The 20,827-nt window shown below is 32.2% G+C and overlaps 1 protein-coding gene across 8 annotated transcripts in view; it reads right to left on the reverse strand.

Annotated features, from left to right (window-relative positions):
- Nucleotides 1–243: 243 nt before the first annotated feature.
- The window catches only part of LOC148610465 (uncharacterized), a 47,194-nt gene continuing 26,610 nt past the window's right edge, over nt 244–20,827 (reverse strand). For 4 of the 8 annotated variants that reach the window (XM_088543392.1, XM_088543398.1, XM_088543397.1 and 1 more), the window contains 8 exons: nt 20,454–20,525; nt 12,248–12,316; nt 11,242–11,313; nt 6,193–6,267; nt 3,476–5,772; nt 2,298–2,359; nt 1,246–1,286; nt 244–771 (listed from right to left, as the gene is read on the reverse strand). In XM_088543392.1, coding sequence (XP_088399518.1) covers nt 5,532–5,772; nt 6,193–6,267; nt 11,242–11,313; nt 12,248–12,316; nt 20,454–20,525 — 529 coding nt within the window. In that variant the 3' untranslated portion in view covers nt 244–771; nt 1,246–1,286; nt 2,298–2,359; nt 3,476–5,531. Of the gene's footprint in view, nt 820–1,245; nt 1,287–2,297; nt 2,360–3,475; nt 5,773–6,192; nt 6,268–11,241; nt 11,314–11,976; nt 12,166–12,247; nt 12,317–20,453; nt 20,526–20,827 lie in introns of those variants that run through there. The other 4 variants (XM_088543393.1, XM_088543396.1, XM_088543395.1 and 1 more) reach the window with 4 other exon arrangements.

Genomic DNA, 20,827 nt, shown 5'->3' on the forward strand with positions numbered 1-20,827 from the left:
AATATTTTTGTCTAAAGCCTGTCAGATTCGCATTCAATATCAGGAAGTTATCTGAAAACATGTTCAGGCGTTCGCTTAGTACCGGTATAGCCGTAAAAAGTTTACCCAAACTGCTTACAATCGTAATGGGGCTACGTTTTGAAGGTCATTGCAGTCTCCCTTATTCTTATATATTGGAATAATATTAGATTTTACTAAAGTGCTTTTTATATAGTCATTAACGACATCATCTTTACCACAAGCTTTGTTATTTGTAAGCTTTTTAATACATTTCAAAATTTCCTTTTTTTCTACATATTTATTTAAATCGTAGCTAATCTGCCTGAATTCATCATTTCGATCAATTGCAAACAAGCGAGTGGAATCATCATTATTTTCAGAAGGATCACTATTCAAGTCTATTTAAATAATCATAGCCCTAGGGACTAAAGACTGATATTTGGTTGTCTCTCTCTCTTTTCTTGATTAAATATTTTCCAATACTCCTTAGGATTTTCTGATCTCATTCGTAAATTTTCTTGTCCTGTCAGCTCTTTACTGTTTCTTACAAATATCAAGAGTCTTATCTTCTTATATAAAACTTTTCGGCATTTCTTGATGTTTTAAATGAACGTCTAAATTTTCTATAACTTATTCCTGCAAATTTGCAATCTATATTGAACCAAGGCTTATCATTCACAGTACATCTAAATTTTGCCTTGTTAGTATGTCCATATATTTAAGTTCCAAAGGTTTGGTTTGCTGTGCTGATGAAAACATCGTATATCTTCCCTACAAGATCATTTAAGATACTCCAGTTAATATTCTCGGTCGGAAATTCTAAAATTTAAATTATTTAATTCTGCTTAGCCTGATCTACATTACATATACACTAATTCTCTTTGTTTTCATTCAATTTCTTAGCTTTCCTGTTTCGTGTGACAGATCTTGTGCATTTGTATCATTCACTATCTAGTGCTTTTCTAGAATAGTAGTATATATTTCCTTTACATTAACAAATAAAATTATTAAAAAAAAGTACCCCCCCCCAAAAAAAAAAAAACAATAATAATAATAATAAAACATTGCATAAATAGTTTTAGGCCACAGAAGGGTATCATGAAATGCTTGTGTTGATTGGTTGGATATACTTTTTCTATTCTGTTTAATTAATAATACTGTAGTTATGTATTTCATAATGATTTTTTATCAAGTATAATTATTATTCATCAAGCACGTTGTATGCAGCCCACAATTGACAATTACCATTTTTTGTGTAAGCTGTCCGTTATTTCTGCTTCATCAGTCTGTAAGAAATCATATGTTTAATTACATTATGCAAAATTATTAACAATTGTCAAATAGTGATAAGTGAAATTCACTTGCAACCTTACTAAGCACATTTAGGCGCATATTTTTTTTTTAAAAAAGTATATTTTTTCATGTAGGCGTAATTGTACCCGAAAAAGTTTAGTTTGACTTTTTTATTCCTGATTTCAAAAGTCAAAATATAAATAAGAGCCCTTATAATGTAAATTGTTCCGATGCAAAGACACAGGTTTTATCCACAAGATAATCTCAATTTCTAATTTTCTATATCATTTTGGTAAAATGAGTGATAGTTTGATTGAAATGTACACAGGAAACTGTACCACACATGAGAATCATATGGTTTGAATCATATGATTATTATATAAATCGAGCACCGTATGATAATCGTATGTTTCGGTAAACATGATTGTCGCATAGGTATCATATGATAACCATATGTTTTTCACAAACATATGATAATCATATGTTTTTAAGCCAAAATTACCATATGAGAATCATATGATAATCATATGATATCATATGGTTTAACTTATGATTATCATATGTGGCACATTTAGCTGTGTATAAAGCAAACGTATATTTCATAATCAGATAATTATGTAATTCTATCACAGCTTCAGTATTAAATCAAATAGCGGTCATTTAAAAGAGAGAAGTCTTCCTTGAGTAAAATTAAATTGAAAGACTGATGTTAATTTTCATGCACGTTTTATTCGTCCCGTTTCTCCCTTTTTAAACAGTTGCATTTTAGGTAGCTATTGCTTATACATTTAAAAAGAGTATAATAAGTCAAGGCGGCCACTGTATGTACACTTCATGTCTTTTAAGCTAGAAAAGAAGTAAATCAGTTTAATATAAACGGACATATACTATTCGGAACGTTTAAGGAAATGATACAACAACAATAGACATTTAAATATATAGTAATGGAGAGAGCAAAATTACGCAAAGTGCTATTTTTGTTCAAACTTGAAATATTTCTATACCTGAAACCATTGAAGATCCTATAAGCGACAATATTTTCTTCTTAATCGTACCTCTCGGACAACTGAAACATATAAAATTAAAACAAACAAAGCTGAAACAAACAACGCGAGTCACCTTTTTTCATACTACGTTATAGTATCTGCAAAAAATGAAAGCAAAAACAGAACAAAACTATATCGAGTCTTTGAGCTTAATAGCATCTATTTCGCATAAAGTCCCTCTTTAGTTGATTCAATTATTTTGACTACAATACAATTAAAAAACCATCTGATACATCAAATTCTGACATCTACAAAATACAATTAAAAAGGTTATTGATTGGTTATGGTTTAAAGTCCTATGGTATTTATTTTATGCATTTTAGGTCGAGAGCGTTTGGCCAATAGAAAGAATCCTGCTTGTAGTAGTCAAATAAGCTGACCTATATCTTCATTGTGCCATCTCACAGAAGCAACAGCCCACAAGTAGGACATGCAACCCTTCCGGGACATATTTTCCGGACTCCGAAACTATTCATCACTCTTTCTCTTTTAATATCACATGCTTGGCGAAGAAGCAGGATTTCGTTTGACTCAGTTGGAGATCGAACCAACGAACTCCTGGACACGAGGCTAACACCCTGTCCTAAGACTACCGAAGCGTACGTATGAGTTTAAAAAAAATGTTATTTTAAGACGAATATTGTTTTAAGTAACTTGAATATAGAATTAGTCTCGACAAGTTTATTCAATGATTTTGGTGTTATTTCATGTATTTACTTGGATAAAGAAAATTGAAGAACAAGTATGCTAGAATAAAACGGCGGCATGGGGTCTGTAGACACAACGTAAATATTGATTTAACGAAAAGTGGTACGCGATTACTAGAATATCAATATCGCGCAAGAAAAACATGAGAGATACTGTTTTAGTGAAACTTGTACTTAAATGTAAAAGTGTTAACTGTAGATAGAAGCGTTTTGTAGAAATGAATAGTTCTGATAAGAAAATAAACAAAAAAAAAAAAAAAAAAGAAAAGAAAATGAAGAAACTGTATACCACATGTGCATGTGGTCAGAGTATTGTTTAATAAGGCCTAAATAATACATTAAGTCGTAGATAATAATATTAATTTATGGTCCTGTTACAAATGGTCAATTTGTAAATTTTGTAAATAGACAATCGATTACACCATTTACCTTTTATTAGACACACCAAAAGCCACTTTTAGCTTTAAGATAAACTAATGGCACATCATTTTCTAGAGCTGAACTTCCAGACAATAGTTTTGGGATGGCTAGTATTTTACATCACGTTTTCAATGAAAAAAAAATGCCTAAGAAAAGAAAAGAAATCGTTAAACATGAAAAACACAGGAAGTATACACGAATGTCTATATATCTTTAAAAGTAAATTGTATATACTAGTATGTTTGTTATTAGTCAATTTAGTTCTCCGTATCAAAATAATATGTTTAAATGTACCTTTTATGTGTAATTTAACCTGAAAATAAATTGATCCATTTTCGAAGATGAACCTTTGAATTCCAAGACAAATGAACTTATTCCTCCCTCTTCAACTCTCGCTATTGCCTTTGATATTGATTCAGAATAAGAAAACAATTATTTTTAAAAATATTATTACGTTCGGATACATATTTATATTAACAAAAAGAAACTCGTTGCTAAACATACCTTTCACAAGACGATGATTAATACAATTTTTATTTGTTATACCTACACTTGCGTCCTGTGAGTTTTGGATCACTTTAAACTATGATAAATGTATTTCATCATTTTAATTTTTTCAAAAATGTATCTTTTTAGCAAAAGGGTAGAGAACAATGCTTAAAAGAAATCACAAATTTGTGAATAGTTATTCTATAATATTACTCTTAATAATTGTAAAAAAAAAAGAAGCATAAAAAATCGAACTAATTTACTTTAATAAGGCTAAAACACAAATTTTGTTGATGGCGGAAAATAAATGGGGGAAAATATAAATTAGGGATTAGCTTACAGTGACCTACAACGAAACAATTTTGCTGTTGAATACCTGTAAATAAAGTAGAAAAAGATATTTATAATGACGAAAATTAAAAAGAAAGTTATTTTTGTACAAAAAGAGCTTTTATATAGGTCAAATACACTATTTGCTACCATTAAAACTAACTAAGATTTGGAACTATATTTTCTTAAGAACCAAAATAACAGATAACAAAAACAATAGTGTCAACATTGATAAACAAAATATATTGTACATAAAAATAACCCACACCAAAATAAGCAAGCTATAGATTCTTTCATTTCTGAGTTAGTAAGTGCAACACACGTATCTACATGTACATGTCAAGTACAACTACAAAAGTAGCAGTCTTTATAAAATTCAGACAGGAGGTGAATTATGCATGTAAAACAAACCACTCAATTGTTATAATTCTTATTTAGAACCAGTTACCGACCACATAACCAGTCTTAGTTTTCCATTTGGGTGTTACGTTTTTAAGAGAAAAAATATATATAGTATGTACATGATATTAGCACATTTAGTGGGAGGTTTAAGTGTGATTTTCTCAAAAGTATAGATCCAAATATAGAAAGGACTATTGTCACATAAAAGTATAGTATATGTAGACCGAAAAAACATCGTTTGTTCAGTAGGTTTTTCTACACCACGAATCACCTTACCATAAGCAATGGCTGAATTTTACATTGACTGGTACTTAATGACAAGTTCTGTAGGAGTTTTTGAATAAACATTAAACCACATTTAACACTTTCCAAATAATCATTGACAATTTTAGACGATTTGTGTTTTGTGTCATATTTTAGTTGTACTCATTTTGTTAAAAAAGCATACAGCTATGAGGTCTGATGCAAATATATATGCAATACTAGAAAATAAACCATAAAATTAAAATGATGTCTACAGTTCAAAATATGCTAAAAAGGTAATAACAACAGTCAAACTGTTATGTAAACTTGTGAATATATTGTTTTAACCTTCAATTGAACACATAATGTCTATTTTGTAAGCATAAAAACAACCGTAAGATGTTTTTTTTCTTTAACATTTTTAATCTCCTCACTTAGATATCAGCAATAAATCAAGTCCTTTTGCAACATCTTTTTCGATACACAAATATACCCGTTAAACTAAAATGATATGTATATATTCAAATTAAAACTTAATTAATAAAATCGAGATTATCCAAATTTTCAAGGCATAAGATGAACGATCGAGATTAATTTAACTTTAAATAAATAGATTAAAGATAAACGTACCAACAGTGTTCATAAAAATTTTAACTTCTATAAAGTCTTTATTACTGAGCCAGTGTCCTTCGTATGGTGTAACAAAACAGGCTGCAACAATACACGTCTCTTGTGGTCCTCTGACGTCATAACTTGTATTCATCCACTCCGCAAAGGTATATGTAAGCAACACTTGGGACATATCCTGAACCCCACAGGAAACGGGGTTACTGGACAAATCACTGATAAAAATCGCAAATTATGAGTGTGTATCCTTGAATTGGAACAATCGTGAATAATGTTCTGATACGTCCGTATTTGAAATTGTTAACTCTTTAAGACAATTTGTAAACCAACTTGGAGGGGAAATTGTACGTGCATATATACATTCGACTTATAGATAGAGCTGTTCAGTAAAATGTATGATGTCACAATAAGTGTAAATGATACCGGAATACTTACAACCGCTCATTGATATTTAATTTCTAAAAGTTGAAACTTTGAGTGTAAATCCTTACGGACTTATGAGCGAAATACATATTAATTTGTTTTTATTTATAGCACAGCTTTAATACAATTTCTTAATTATGTTAATGTGGGTTGAACGTTAGCCAACGATATGCTAGAAAATTAATCTTCACACTATTTATTTGTCTACCTACATGAGTAAGTTATTTCTAGTTAATCCTCTGAAAGCTTGACTTGACACGTATCTGATTTCATTACCAGTTAAGTTTCTGTAGAAGCAAAATATAGACAGGGTTATTTTACTAACATTTCAAACTGATAAATAAATATATGAACTTACATATTGACACAAAAGCTGCAGATTGCTTGATACAAAGTAAGATTAAAAATCCTATTGAATATTCCAGGAATAAATGATGTACTACGTACGATATCAAACATCTTCCAAAATATATTTGAATTTCAATATTTTTCTAAGAAATCCATTTACTTATGAAAAGTCTATTGATTTATAACAAATGCACAATGTAGCTAAAAGCTTTATGACATGAATCGTTCAACTGGAATATGCGTGAAAATTATATTCAAAAGATACTCCTCAGTGATATTTATAAGCCAAATTAGTAAGGTAATCAGCAAGAATACAAAAGTGACAAGTATGGCTAATTGGCATAATGATCAAAGCTCATTTTGTATTCAACAAATACTGCGTAAAACTTAAGACATCTTCCAAAATATGTTTAAATTTTGATATTTTTTCAGAAAATAGAGTAAATCATTTGTTTAAGTTTCAGATTTCTGCTCCCATTCAGTGAATTGCCACGAGGCATGATCAACTATATGTTTTAGATATTGATACGAATAGATAAAAATGTTTATTGTTAAATATCATATTCAATATCATTTTAATGCTTATTAAATGCATAAATTTATTAAAATTTAAATTTATTAAAATAAAAATTAAATTAAATTGCATTTAAATTAAAATTAAATAAATTTATTAAAAATATAAATGCTTCTCTTGTTAAGTAATCGACTCACTGCCATTTTATTCTCTATACCCAATCAACAAAACACTACAGACAAACGTTTAAACGATCTACGAAAAGTACAATTTGTGGTGACATATTAAAGATCACAACAACGAACATCAGCTTTCCTGTTTTCTTTCTTCTGGCCTTTATCTTTCATCTTAAATAACAGTGTTTCAATGAATTTGATCAAAATACCACCAAAATGTGATAAAATCACGAACTCTGATCGAAGAAGAAATCATCTTCATCGGTGGGAGTCCAAAAACCAAAACTTAAACGATTTGCAAAAAATGCATGTTCAATTTTCCACGTTTTGTGATTTACACATTTCTGGAATAGAGTTAAACGACCTGAATGTTTTTTTATAACTTTGCCAGTTAAGAGCTAAACATCAAAATTTAAAATTAAGTACAAACATCAAGAAAAGAAGACAAGAATGAACACAAAAAGTAACAAACAAACAAACTAAAAAAATATGCAGATACCATTATTTGTATACCTCGAAAAATAAACTTTAAATATGTATAATGCAAGTCAAATGAAGTAAACTAAAATTGGTTTCCGTGCTATAATTTGTGTTTCTTGTCTTCGTTTTGCAATTTCCAAAGATGGGTAAACTGAACAAACGCTCATGGCGTCATTTCAGCATTGGCCGCAGGTAGGACATATTGTGACGTATTGCTGTTTTCAAGTTCGTTTTGAATCGGTTTCCAAACTAATATTGAACAAAAAAGAACATACTTACAGAATTCACGTAGGAGCAATTTTGCATGTCATATAAGAGTTATTAAATACGTTGACTATCTCATATATTCGTTGAGGAGTAATCAAGGAACCAAGATTGTATGGAAATCAAAAGAGTGTAATCCAGGAAGAAAGACCAAACATGGAAAACAGACACACACAACAAAGAACATAAAATAACAAAAATAATACATACAAAGTAACAAAAACTGGGAACATGGACCAGTTGACTATGTTGGATAAACGTCCTCTGCTTTTCTAGAAACACCTGCCGAGTTGCTCATAAAAAAAATTCGAGTCCGGGTTAGACAAGAGAGGAATAGAAAACTATGACATGTAGAACAAAACAGTTTTCAAGAGCCAGATGGATACACCGTAGCATTCCACGAGTTCATGATGACGACCATAAAACTTCTGTAGTGAAGACTTCAATTTTGTAGCAATAAACCTGACCTAATTGTAAGAAGTCTAGCGCGATACAAAACATCTGCGTAGTAACGGCTCTGGCATAACGTATGAGTTGTGATGTGAAAACTCCATACACAGATGGTGAAGGAATGCTGCCATACATAAAAGTAAAGTTGACAATACGGAATGGAAGATCATTGCCTTTGTCGTATTGTTTGGTCAATAGTTTTTATTTATAATCGACCTCTAAGTGTAAGTAACGATATTAGACTGACTTCGCAGTTTCTGTAATATCCTTTATCACAAGTTCTTTGGGGAAGATGCGATGTATCAAGTCCCCGAAACTAGGAATGTTTAACGATAACACGTCATCTGTGTTGCCGAAACTGAGATTAAAGGATCTAGCTAAACACAGTTCCTTCTTTTGGATCAGATCAGCTATAAGTTCGTTCCCATTGGAATGCCGACCGTTTGCTGAAAAAGGAGTCCACCACACTGGAAAAATGTGTTGCCGATCAAATATTCAAGCAATACTTTATACTTGGAAGATTATTCGAAATTAATTTTTACAAAGTATGAGGAATAGAGGTGTCTTTTTGGAGTAACAACGATGTATAATATTTTAAGTCGGGATTTAAACTGAGTTTGGGGAATAGAAGTATAAAGAGTTAAAAAATTATCAGTTTTAATGTTAAGTGTAATTTTATTCTGGTAATAATCTTGAAAGAGTAATAAAGAGAACCAAGGTTATAGCGGAAATCGAAAGAAAGTAATCCAGGGACAAAGACCAAACAAGGAAAGCAGACATACACAACAAAGAACATTAAATACCTAAAATAATACATACAAAGTAACAAAAGCAAATGAACTCCACTAAAGAATGGGAGAATGTTCCAGGTGCACCGGTAGGGTACGCGCCCCCTGCCTTTCTAGAAACACCCGCCGAGTTGCTCATAAAAAAATTTAAGTCCGGGGGTAGACGAAAAAGGAAAGAAAAACTGACACGATGAACAAATCAGTTTTCATAATGCAGATAAATACATCATAACGTTCCACAAGTTTATGATAGCGACCATAAAACTTCTGTTGTGATGACTTCAATCTTGTAGCAACATAACCATGTTCCACAAGCCTAACTGTAAGAGTCTTATCGCGATACAAAAAGTCTGCGTAGATATAAGGCTGACTTCACAGTGTCTATAGTATCCTTTATTTCAGGTTCTCTGGGGAAGATGCGATGTATCAAGTCCCTGAAACTAGGATTGTTTCACGATAGTACGTCATCTATATAGCGGAAATTTAGATCTAGCTAAACAATTTTTTTTCTTTCGGATCAGATCAGCTGATAAAACCAGACTCATGATAGTGTAGGAAAAGGTCAGCAAGTGGAGGAGCACAATTTGTACCCATTGGAATACCGACCGTTTGTTGAAAAACGCGTCCACCACACTGGACAAATATGTTGTCGATGAAAAATTCCAGCATTTTGAAAACATTTCTTCTGTATATTTGGAAATTGATTTGGAATCATTTTTTTCAAAGTATGAGGAGTCTCTACCAAGAACTATATAATTATATCTAGGTGTACCATCCTTTTTTGAGAAACAACGAATTGAGGTTTCTAGAAGATCTTTCGAAATTTTCAGGATCCACATTGAATTTATATCACTACTGAAGTGATAAGTGTCGTGGTAGGACTGGAGACCCTCTTTCACAGCTGTGAGTATAGAGTTGTTTGTAGGAATCCAGTTCGTAGACAGTTGATCGCGATCTTCGTCCTTGGTAGACCAATAGAGGTTAGCACAGATTTATTGTTTCCCACTATCTCTTCGTTGGAGAGTGTCGTAGCAGTACAGGTGTTATTACTGCCATTATGTTCTACATCTACCTTTGATATTCAACATGGTATGTAATACGCTTTTCATACACAAACAATGTTTAGTCATGTATAATAGACAATGTTTTTTTGCTACACCGGAGTCTTTGAAATCCGATAAAGAATTAACACTTATTGATCTACTTAAAACTGTCACACCAATATGTATTCTTGTTCTCGTTTAATCCATTTTATGACTTTGTCCTTCACGGCATTCATAGGAACTATAAAGTTATAATTCCAATTTATGGAGTATGGTTAACGGTACTTGGAACTTTTAAGAAGGACCTTATGGGCAGATGTTTGAATCTCGCGTAATGACGTTGCCGAAAGGGTTATATTTAAATGGAGAGTTTGTTAGCAAGAAAAGTCGGGTGGTTTGGCCTTCAAGTCCTCAATCTCGATGTCCTGCAGTATTTTTTATAATTGAAAAATTTGTATGCATTAGGTGAAGTATAGGAAAATGAAATAATCGGTATTGATTTGTCTTTGAAAAACAGGGGAATTTTGGTCGTGACATTCTTGAGATGGAGGATATTAGCCAAATTAATTGCATCTATAACTTTGTTGACAAACGGTAGTGGAAGAAAGATCGCTTTTCTTTAATAACAATCAGAATAATTCACAGCGATTTTATACCACTGTTTAAATGTAGATAACAACTAATGAAGGTTTATTGTTTATCTTATTCTGGTGCCAATATCACAGAAATTCGTAAGTGTTAAATTGATAGTAAATTATGAAGTCACAATGCTATTTTTATTGTGACGTCATTACTTACGGTCAACACTAGTTGTTATCTTCATCCAACAAGAACTATTACTTTGGTTTACGCCTTTTTTAGTGAAATCGACGCCAGACGTATAAAGGAGTAAGGTACAATGATTGACATGTTTATAAAAAAAGAAGTGTAATATCATGAGTTTCAAGGCAAAAACGACTTCTCTGTTAAATGTAAGAAAATAAAGAAAGAACTTTCCATGCTTTAAAATTTCAATTATGTATTCGATCCCGTCCAACTATTTAGTTCTGACATTTTGATGATAATCTCTACTGCACGTAAAATTTAATTGTGATAAAAAAGGCTAGAAACAAAGTGATTGGGTAATGGAGAAATCAGAAGATGAGAATATATATAGGAAATCTTGAAAAAGGCTAACGCCCATATTTGGAATACGTACATGCTCCCTAAGACGGAAAATCTGTCAAAGACGAAACTAGGGATATCTGTAAGTTTGTTTTCAGTCAAATCTCTGCAATAAAATAGAACAAACAATATTGAACTAAAAAGTGTATCTTTTGAATTCCTGATCATTCAAATTATTTAGTTGACTGTTTTAATACATCCCAGTTTTATTGCTGAATTCAGATTTGTTTTCTTTTGTCTATACGTTACTCTAGTTAATTTTATCGTATGTTGTGTGCATATTTTTCGGTAGCTATTGTCATTCCTAAAGATATCTTTACTCTTAAATTATAGTAATTCCATTCGATTGTTTATTTCTTGTTTTTGCAAAAAGGTTATTTTCCATGGATGAACTTGGTTTTGTGACGCCATTAACGTCCACCAGTCCACAGTCCGCAATTCAAATAAATAAAAAAAGATGTCTTTGATGAAGGGACAAACTAAATTTTGATTAAAATCGAATAGAAATAAGTTATAATTTTTTTTACCAAATGAGGGTTACATAACCGACTTTGGGCAGTTTACACTTGTTCGTAAACCGCTACAAAGGTGCCCTTTTCGCATAGCCTGTTCAAAATTTAAAACAATCCTTAAATAAGGATATTTAAAATATGAAGAAAATCTATATAATAAATACAATAATCAAATGGTTATCGATAACAAAAATATGATCACTCGTGCTAAGAACGCATGATGATTAAACTCTTGCGCGGAATAAGTTTCCACTCACCTGTTAAATCTTGGCGTTCTTTGGCATTCTTGATAATATTTTGATTATTGACTCTTTACAGTAAGTTATTCTATTATTATGACATGTTCTTTTGACCGACTTGTCACATAAATTTTGTAATATGTGCATGTTCTTGACTCTCTTCTCTCCTAGTATTTTTGCCTTATTGACATCACTTCTTTTTTATGGCTAGAAAGATATATCAAACATTTTCAATACACTGAAAATGTGGGTTTCGGAAATTAATCAATTGAAAAATATAATAGCTTACAAAGTTCTTAATCCAGCATCCACATACTGAAGGAATCTTACATCGGTTAATTTATTGCGACCAAGGAACCTGCAGATATAAAATAGATTATTTATCAATGATTTATGCATATATTTAAAACAGTACGCATATCTTTAAAAGTACACATATATTATGTTCAAACTCACATGGATTTTACACTTTATCTTATTTTTTTTTCATAAAACCGATCTACATCAAACGTATGAGTGATAGTTAAATTGGTCACATGACAATAGACACTTTAATTAGTTTACTCATTAGTTATTTTATTTTATTTTTTTTTTTTGGAATAGAAAAAAAAATAGTGGTCACGTAATATAGTACGAGATGTCATCACCAAACGAAATTGAAGCTTTCATACACATTCAACTCAACTATTTTGAGTGATTAAAATAATTGGAATAGTTCATCTTCGTTATTTATCAAGACGCTACTGGTAAACAGAAGTTTGACCAGTGTCGTTATTCAAAAAAGGTTATTTAACATCTCATATCGTTGTAAAGGCTTCTTTATAGGATATCAATTTTCTTGGTGACAAAATCAAAACGTATTGCACTAATTGCCTGGTATTAACTATACTAAATTCATCATCTTATCAGTCAGTAAAAAAACAATATAAAGTATTGCCGTATGCCCAGAAAGCTAGAAGGACATCGGAGTTTATTTTGCAAGTCATAACAAAACAGTTTTTAAATAGAATAATATAAGAAATCATTACAATGAAACAACAGATATTAAAAATAGCAAAACACCACAATCATGTGTAATACCAAAAGGAAACTTTGTCTTTAACGATCCGGTCGGCCAGGAAAAAACCACCCGACCACTGTTACAAGTTTGTGGAAAGCAAATTTTGGAAACCTGTGTCAAAATCAAATGCTCTGAAGACCGTCTCAAGAAAAATGCTTTGGACAGTATTTTTTTTAATATGACATCAAAAGGAAAATAAATGTACAAAACATAGTACATAAAACATAATGAAATTTGATACTACGACAGTGAGGGACAAAATTACTAAGTCCTTGAGTCATATGACAAATCTTTAATACAAATATTTCTTGCTTTTTGATGAAACGCGGGAACATTTCAGTATTACCTATACCAAGTTCATCGTCTTATCAGTAAATAAATCAATATATCATATTGCCGTATGCCCAGACTGCTATATAAAACAAAAAGAAAGGGAAGTCAAGAAAAAAGATACATAAACCTAAAGACTGAGTAACTAATAATTTCTTTTCGAAAGTATCATCTATATATCCATATATTCAACTTTGATCCCATCGGACCTCCAACGTCCACACCTCTTAATACAACGTTGTAGCACCACCTGATCGTTAAGAATGTAAACCTGAGTTCAAAGACGGAGCTACAGTTTTTAACCTTTTCAAAATGTTTCTCTTTAGCAGTTTGTATAACTCATGTTCTTATTTTTGTGAATAAGTTTGGCAACACCTTTATGTCAGTATATGGATCTAAAACATAAAAATCTGACCCTGCATTGATGTTTGATAAAGTAATGTAACGCTTAGAAACAGCGACCGGACATGCTATAGTATTTCCCTTAGATATAAAAATTTCGTTTCCTTTTCTGTACTTATCTGTTTTAGACTGACTAATAAAACATTTTAAATAATCATCAATGACAAAAATAAATCAAAGATATCACAGGTTACTGGTTTCTTTTTACAAACTGGTTTAACCTTTAACCTTTTTTACTGACTCTTGTAAGTACATCTGAGAAACGCTGTTTATCAATTGTATGAGTAATATAGAACGCAACATGGATGGGATCCCCCGGTGAAGCACTTAAACACTGTTTTGTAATAAATTCGGACCTCGTTGAAACTGTAAAAGTAGTGATTGTTAGGTTTTAAATTTTGTGAGTCTATCAGGTTTTTGGACATCTTGATGGTCAACTGAAATAAGTCTTTTTTGCAATGAACACCACTTGAAGTCTCTGCTGTCTCCACATGCTGTCTGAGCTCAATTCCTGCAAGTAAAGCAAACATCTAATCAAATACTGTCTTTTAAGTAATCATTGTAACACGCTTTGAACTATCAACAATTATGCAATTTTTTACAACACCCATTACCGTGCAATACCTAGATAAAGTGAAAGTGTCTCGAACAAGTTTAACAAACTCGCCTTTTATCTGAATAAGTGGCCAATACGGAGACAATCTCCACAAAGGAACTACCAAAATTCCTTGTGGTTTGTCTGTTTTTATTTTGTTCACAACCCTTGACACTATACTTGATGGAGGCACGAGCCAATTTTTCTCATTATCCCCAAACTGATTAAAGCATCCACTGCCACTGTACCTGGGTACCATATCTTAATGTTGAAACGCTGCAATTGAGTGTTTTAAACTTTTGCAAAATTTGGCGTCGGTGCATTTTCCCCACATTTTTGTAAACAAACAAAATGTGGAATAATAGATACTCCAATCGTCAGGATTTAAAGACCTACTCAACGCACCAGCATGTCATTTTTAGTTCTAGGTATCAATTTAGTAACAATTGTACATTTCTGTCGAAACGAAAAGATAGAACATCATTGGCTATCTTGTGTAGATTTAATTTCTTACTACCTGTCTTAAGAATTCGCCCAGCATTTTTACTGTCTGTATGCTAGCTAATAATTTTATTACATGTGTCGTCATGCAGACTAAACATTATCCTTTTTTATACGCTTTTATTCCCTCCAAGTGGAACTATCTATACTCTCAAATTGAGTCAAGTTTTCATAAATTTCATAGTTCTCAAATTAGGAATCTTGTGTACAATAATAACTACCAAAGCCTACATCTGAGGCATCACAAAAACACTCGTCATCAAACACATGACTGGTTTGTAAATTGTATGAGCAAGAACCTTTCTTATTCAAAATTCTGCAATTTTTGGTCCCAAAAGGTCAATTTGGATACAGCCTCTGGTGTAATTTTTACACCAGTTAACCAGTCTGTCCTGGCTAATACACAATCATGCAGACTGAAGCAGATTGAATCACCTGAAACGGCGTACATAGAAATAAGTTGCCCCACAATGCTTGCCAGAAATCTTACATAGATCAAACCTTTTCTGGAACTAACTTGTTCCAACAAATACTTACTTTGATTCTCAAATTTTCTAATTCTCTCATCTTTTACACATATTACACCAATCTCAAATTCCAAAGTGTAACCTAACCAATCTAGCTTTTGGCATGGATCTCAGTTACATTTATTCAAATAAAAATCCTAAATCATCAAAAAGTTTCTTCACGTCATTAATAGTCTTCAAAGCTTCATTATATCTTTTTCTCTCCCTAAACCATCGTACGGAAACATAATTATGTTCACGCTTTTAGATCTTTTATCTTTGACAACCTCTCTCAAAACATTGGTACAAATATGACTAGCTGTATTTAAACCAAAAGGTAAAACTGTGAAAACGTAATATATCGACTGAATACCATATTTCAAGAAAAATTCCAAATATTCCTGGTGGTCTTAAAAAATATCAATATGGTAATAATCAGATTTCAAATCATAACTCTCTAGCTGCTTTACTGCATAGTTTTAATTAAATTTAAACTTAAACAAGTGAGGATCGAAACGAGTTTAGGTTTACCGGACTTGTTATGGATTATTGTGAACGACTTTTGGCTTTTAAATAAACCTCTTTTCACAACCCTTGTTCAGTAAACAAGTTATTTCAGAACAAACAAAATCATGTTCTAATAGAGCCGACTTCTTGTTTTTTTTATATGTTCTGCTTTAGGCTCAGTTTTATATGCTATTCTATAACCGCATGCTATAATTAATACTCAGTATGTATTGATTAATTTCCATGATTAATTTCATTTAACTTGCCCTTTAACCTACCTACATATGTCACATTTGAAGGATTGAAAGAACATTTTTTTTAATTTATGATCATTTGAACTTACATTCAATGAAATACCATTACCATCTTGCGAAATAATGTTCATAGGCAAATATTCTACCTTGGAATACTAGTTTTCATCGTCTACTGACTTGTCATGAAAAACCACATAAGAATTAAAAGTACTTAACTTAAATTTCTTGTTTTCTGGACAGGAGTCGCTCCAATGGCCACAACGGCTTAAAGGATTTGTCTGCTCCATTTTTATCCTTATTATAGTGCTTAATTTTCCTACGCCTCTTTTTTTCTCTTCCTCAGATTTCTATTGTTCCTTTGCTTGTACCCTGTTTATTAGCTTTTCATCCTCAGAGTCGTCTGCGATGGGATTTGCCACATATTCTAGCACAACCTTCCATTTTAACTCGCTTGAATCAGCTACTTTATCAACTTATGTTTCCCTTTAACTAATACCATGCCTTCGCTTATTTTGTCCTTTGTAAGTTGACGTCCGATGAGTCCAAAACAAAATTAGCTTTCTTCAGCTTAGTCATCATTCTAACACTGAGTCGAAACTGGTTTCTTTTGTGTTGAAAATACAGTTTTCACAAATTTCGTAAGTTTAGCATCGAAGTCCTTGACTCACATGACAAATCATACGCACCTTTAATACAAATATTTCCCGCTATTCGATGAAACGCAGGAAACTAAAATTTTAAACTCGGCAAGTACTTCATAAATTTTTATACATTTAACATCCATTTTATTTAGTTAATAACATAGGAATTGTCTTCTCACTTTAATATGCAACTTGTTGGCAGTTTGAAATACAAATGCAAAAATATTTCTTAATGTTGGCAAATAGAAATAATTGTTAACATGTAGTGGGGCACTTCAAAAATAAATTATAATTATTACTATAGATATAAATTGAAAAAAGAAACTATGAATATTAAACCAAATATATGACGACGTATAAAAGAGCCTGATGGTCGACAGCGATTACAGTTTACTAATTTATTCATGATGTGACTTTCATTGGGGTTTTCTATTATATTAAAGTGTAAGGTTTTTGATCGAATCAGGAAAAATGTGGAAAAAAATCAGAAACAAAAATTTCCAAATCCCATCAATCTGAAAATATAATTTCACTCAATAAAATTCAGGAACAAAGACTAGACAAGGAAAACAGACATGCACAACAAAGACCATGATGCAAGTAAATCATACATACAAAGTAACAAAAGCAGATGAGTAACTCGGACTCCACTAAAAACCGGGATCATAGACCAGGTGCACCGCGGTAGGGTTAGCGTCCTCTGCTTTTCTAGAAACACCCGAGTTGCTCATGAAAAAGTAAAGTCCGGGGTAGACAAACGAGGAATGGAAAACTATGACACGTTGAGTAAATCAGTTTTCATTGCGCAGATGGATACACAATAACGATCCACGAATTCATGATGACGACCACTAAACTTCTGTAGTGATGACCTCAATCTTGTGGCAACATAATCCTGTTCCAGAAGCCTATTTGTTAGAATTCTAGCGTGATAAAAAAAGTCTGCGTAGTTTCGGCAAGCTCTGGATATTGCCACAGATGAAAGGAAAGTTGACAAATTCTGAATGAAAAGACGTCACATTTGTCATAAGTTTGGTCAATAGTTTTCCTTTACCATCGATTTCTAAGTGTAGGTCAAGATATGATGCTTCACACTGTCTTTAGTATCCTTTATCTCAAGTTCTTTGGAATAGATGCGATGTATCAAATCACCGAAATTAGGATTGTTTAAAGATAATACGTCATCTATATAGCGGAAACTGAGATTAAAGGATATAGCCAAACTATATTCTTTCTTTCGGATCAGATCAGCTATTAAATAAACCTCATAAGAGTGAAGGAATAGGTCAGTAAGTACAGGAGTACATTTTTGTTCAATTTGAATGCCGATCGTTTGTCGAGAAACACGTCCACCACACTACAGGAGTTGTAGTAGAACTGTAGTCCATCATTGACAGTTGTGAGTATAGAAGTTAAAAGTTTTGAAAGAGGTTTGGGGGTACATTTTGCAGATCCAGCTATGAAACGTTATTGTATAGATTCATTTGGAGTTTGGGATTCCAGTACATAGAGAGTAAATCACAATCATCGTCCTTGGTAGAGAGACCAAAAGAGGATAGCACAGATTTATGGTTTTCCACAAACTCTTGGAGAGTGTGGTAGCCGTATAGGTCTTATCACGCTATTATTTCTATCTCTGATAACAAACATTGGATGTAAAATGTTTTAGAGACAAGACAATGTTGTTTTGGACTTTGTCTGCTGGTACGACAACATATTTGTCATGTACAGTAGACAAAGTTTCTGCTACATCGGATTCTTTGAAAACTGATGTAGCCTCGGCATTCATTTATCTAATTTAATCTTTCATTCGTTTCAAAATTAAAATTCTCACGGCCATTAACCACTCTGACAGAGAATCAATGTCTTCTTTCCCGTTTTATTTAATTTTCTTGCATAGTCCCCCACGGCATCCATAAGAACTTATAATTCCAATTTATGGAGCGTTGTTCAAGGTACTTGGGACCTTTAGAAAGGATATCACACAGAGATTCGTTTTCGAAGATGGTTAAATCTTCCATAACGACATGACCAGGAGAGCCATATCTGAATGGAGAGTTTTTGCAAGAACAGTCAGGTAGTTTAGCCTTGAAGTCCTCAATCTCGAGGTTATGCAATAGCCTTTTGTAATTGAAAGTTTTGGATGCAATGGGTGAAGTATAGGAATATGAAATAGTTGGTAAGGATTTGGCATTCAAATATGGGGGAATTTTGTTGGTAACGTTTATGTGATGGAGGATGTTAGCCAAATTCATTGCATTTATAACTTTGTTGACACACAGGAGTGGAAGAAATGATCGTTTTTCTCCATCTTGACTTTTCACACAAACTGGTTTAAAGAGTCTATAGAAACCAATATCCAAAATGATGGCAACAAGTCTGTATAATGATGAGATGGGGTCAGAAGCAGGAGTATCAAGACTTGTTTTGTAAAGGGAGCGTAGTAGAGTGAAAGTTGCGGAATAGAGTTTGGTTCTAATATGATGAAGTCCAAGAGGTTTTTGTATGAAAGGAACTAGACCATTTATGGAGACATCATGTAACTTGGGTGATGCATAGTGGCGATGGTCATGACTCCTTTCCGGTCTTGATTTTTTGTCAAATAAATTCATCACATTTATGTTATTGTTATATTGGCTTGAAAGGTTTCCTACACTTTTGATGTTGTCATAGCATCCGTAAGGTATTGCAGTACCTATTCTGCGAATCCACTACTCCTCTCTTTCCCTAAGATAGCTTTTACTTAGAACGGGACTGTTTGTAGGATGGTAATTTTTTTATTAAAATACGACCTTCTTTAGAGAGGATAGAAAGATCTTGTTGATTAAAATGTTGATAAATTGTCGGGAATTTGGTGATTTTTATTCCCGAACGATGACCGCACATTCTTCTGGTTTAAACGTTCTGGTGCTTCACCGACATATACTAGGCCGCATAAGTTGCAATTTAATCATATTTTAACTTTGTTGATTTGAAACTTTAGTCATTTTGACATCTTGTATGGAAGGTGTTATTTGTAAGGGAACTGGAGAAGTAAGAGTGGGTCATAAGAATTGTACATGTTTTGCAATTTGTAATACCACGTTTTGATATTGTACAAGGTCGTCATCGTTGTAGTTAAATATATCATTTAATGTGATGGAACATGGTTTGATTCTTTTGAAATAGTCAGAATTTTTGTACTGGAATAGATGGTCTGCAGACGGAACGTGTGATTGGGTTTATTTTGTTTGGAATGGTCGGGGCACTTTCCATACCAGATGTGAGCGTGCTAAGATTCCCATCTGGGGACACCACATTCTTACAAGACAACAGTGTGTCCGATCTGCTGTCAGGTTCGGACCTTTTTATACGACGACATCCGAGCCAGTTTTTCTTTCATTCCTCTTGTTAAAACGATAAATTTAAGAAAAAAATAAATACATGTATTAAGGGTATATTTTTTAACAATGACATGTTTTAAATAGAAAATTTGTGGTGACTTTACATCCATCTTATAATCAAAATTTAATATTTTAAAACCACAAATACTATCACAAAAGTCGCCGGGTTGGTATTCTTTATTGACGACTTTTTAAGAGGTAAGATAAGTTAATAATGTTGCATTAATGTTTTAGTAGCGCACAGTTTACAATAACTCTTTTTCAGTCAAAAGTATAAAAAAGTTATAATTTTAAGAAATGTAATGTTTGTACTTACAAAAGTTCTAATATGTTCATTCCATCAAATATTCCGTCTTTAATTTCTGACACTGAACAGTTAACCAGATATCTAACAGAAAAAACAAAACTTTTTTTTAGCAAAAAGCAATGTTTCAACTACGATTAAATAGTTTGAAACAAGAGTACACATAATACATTATTCAATAACCTTTCAATTTAAAGCCTGCACGGTTGTTCTACGGACTAAAACTTCCAGTAGACTTTGTATTGTATTCATATATCTTATTTGCATTTGTAAAATTAATACCGTTCATCCAGTTTTACTGAATTAGAAACTATACAAATCCAAACTAGATATTGTGAAGTACTTATTTCTTACAACATTATTTTGAATGATTAAGGCTTTAGCAG

The sequence above is a fragment of the Perna viridis genome, chromosome 8 (genome assembly GCF_037379345.1).
Source record: "Perna viridis isolate PV_CMFRI_1.1 ecotype Kerala chromosome 8, ASM3737934v1, whole genome shotgun sequence".
NCBI classification, from domain to species: domain Eukaryota; kingdom Metazoa; phylum Mollusca; class Bivalvia; order Mytilida; family Mytilidae; genus Perna; species Perna viridis.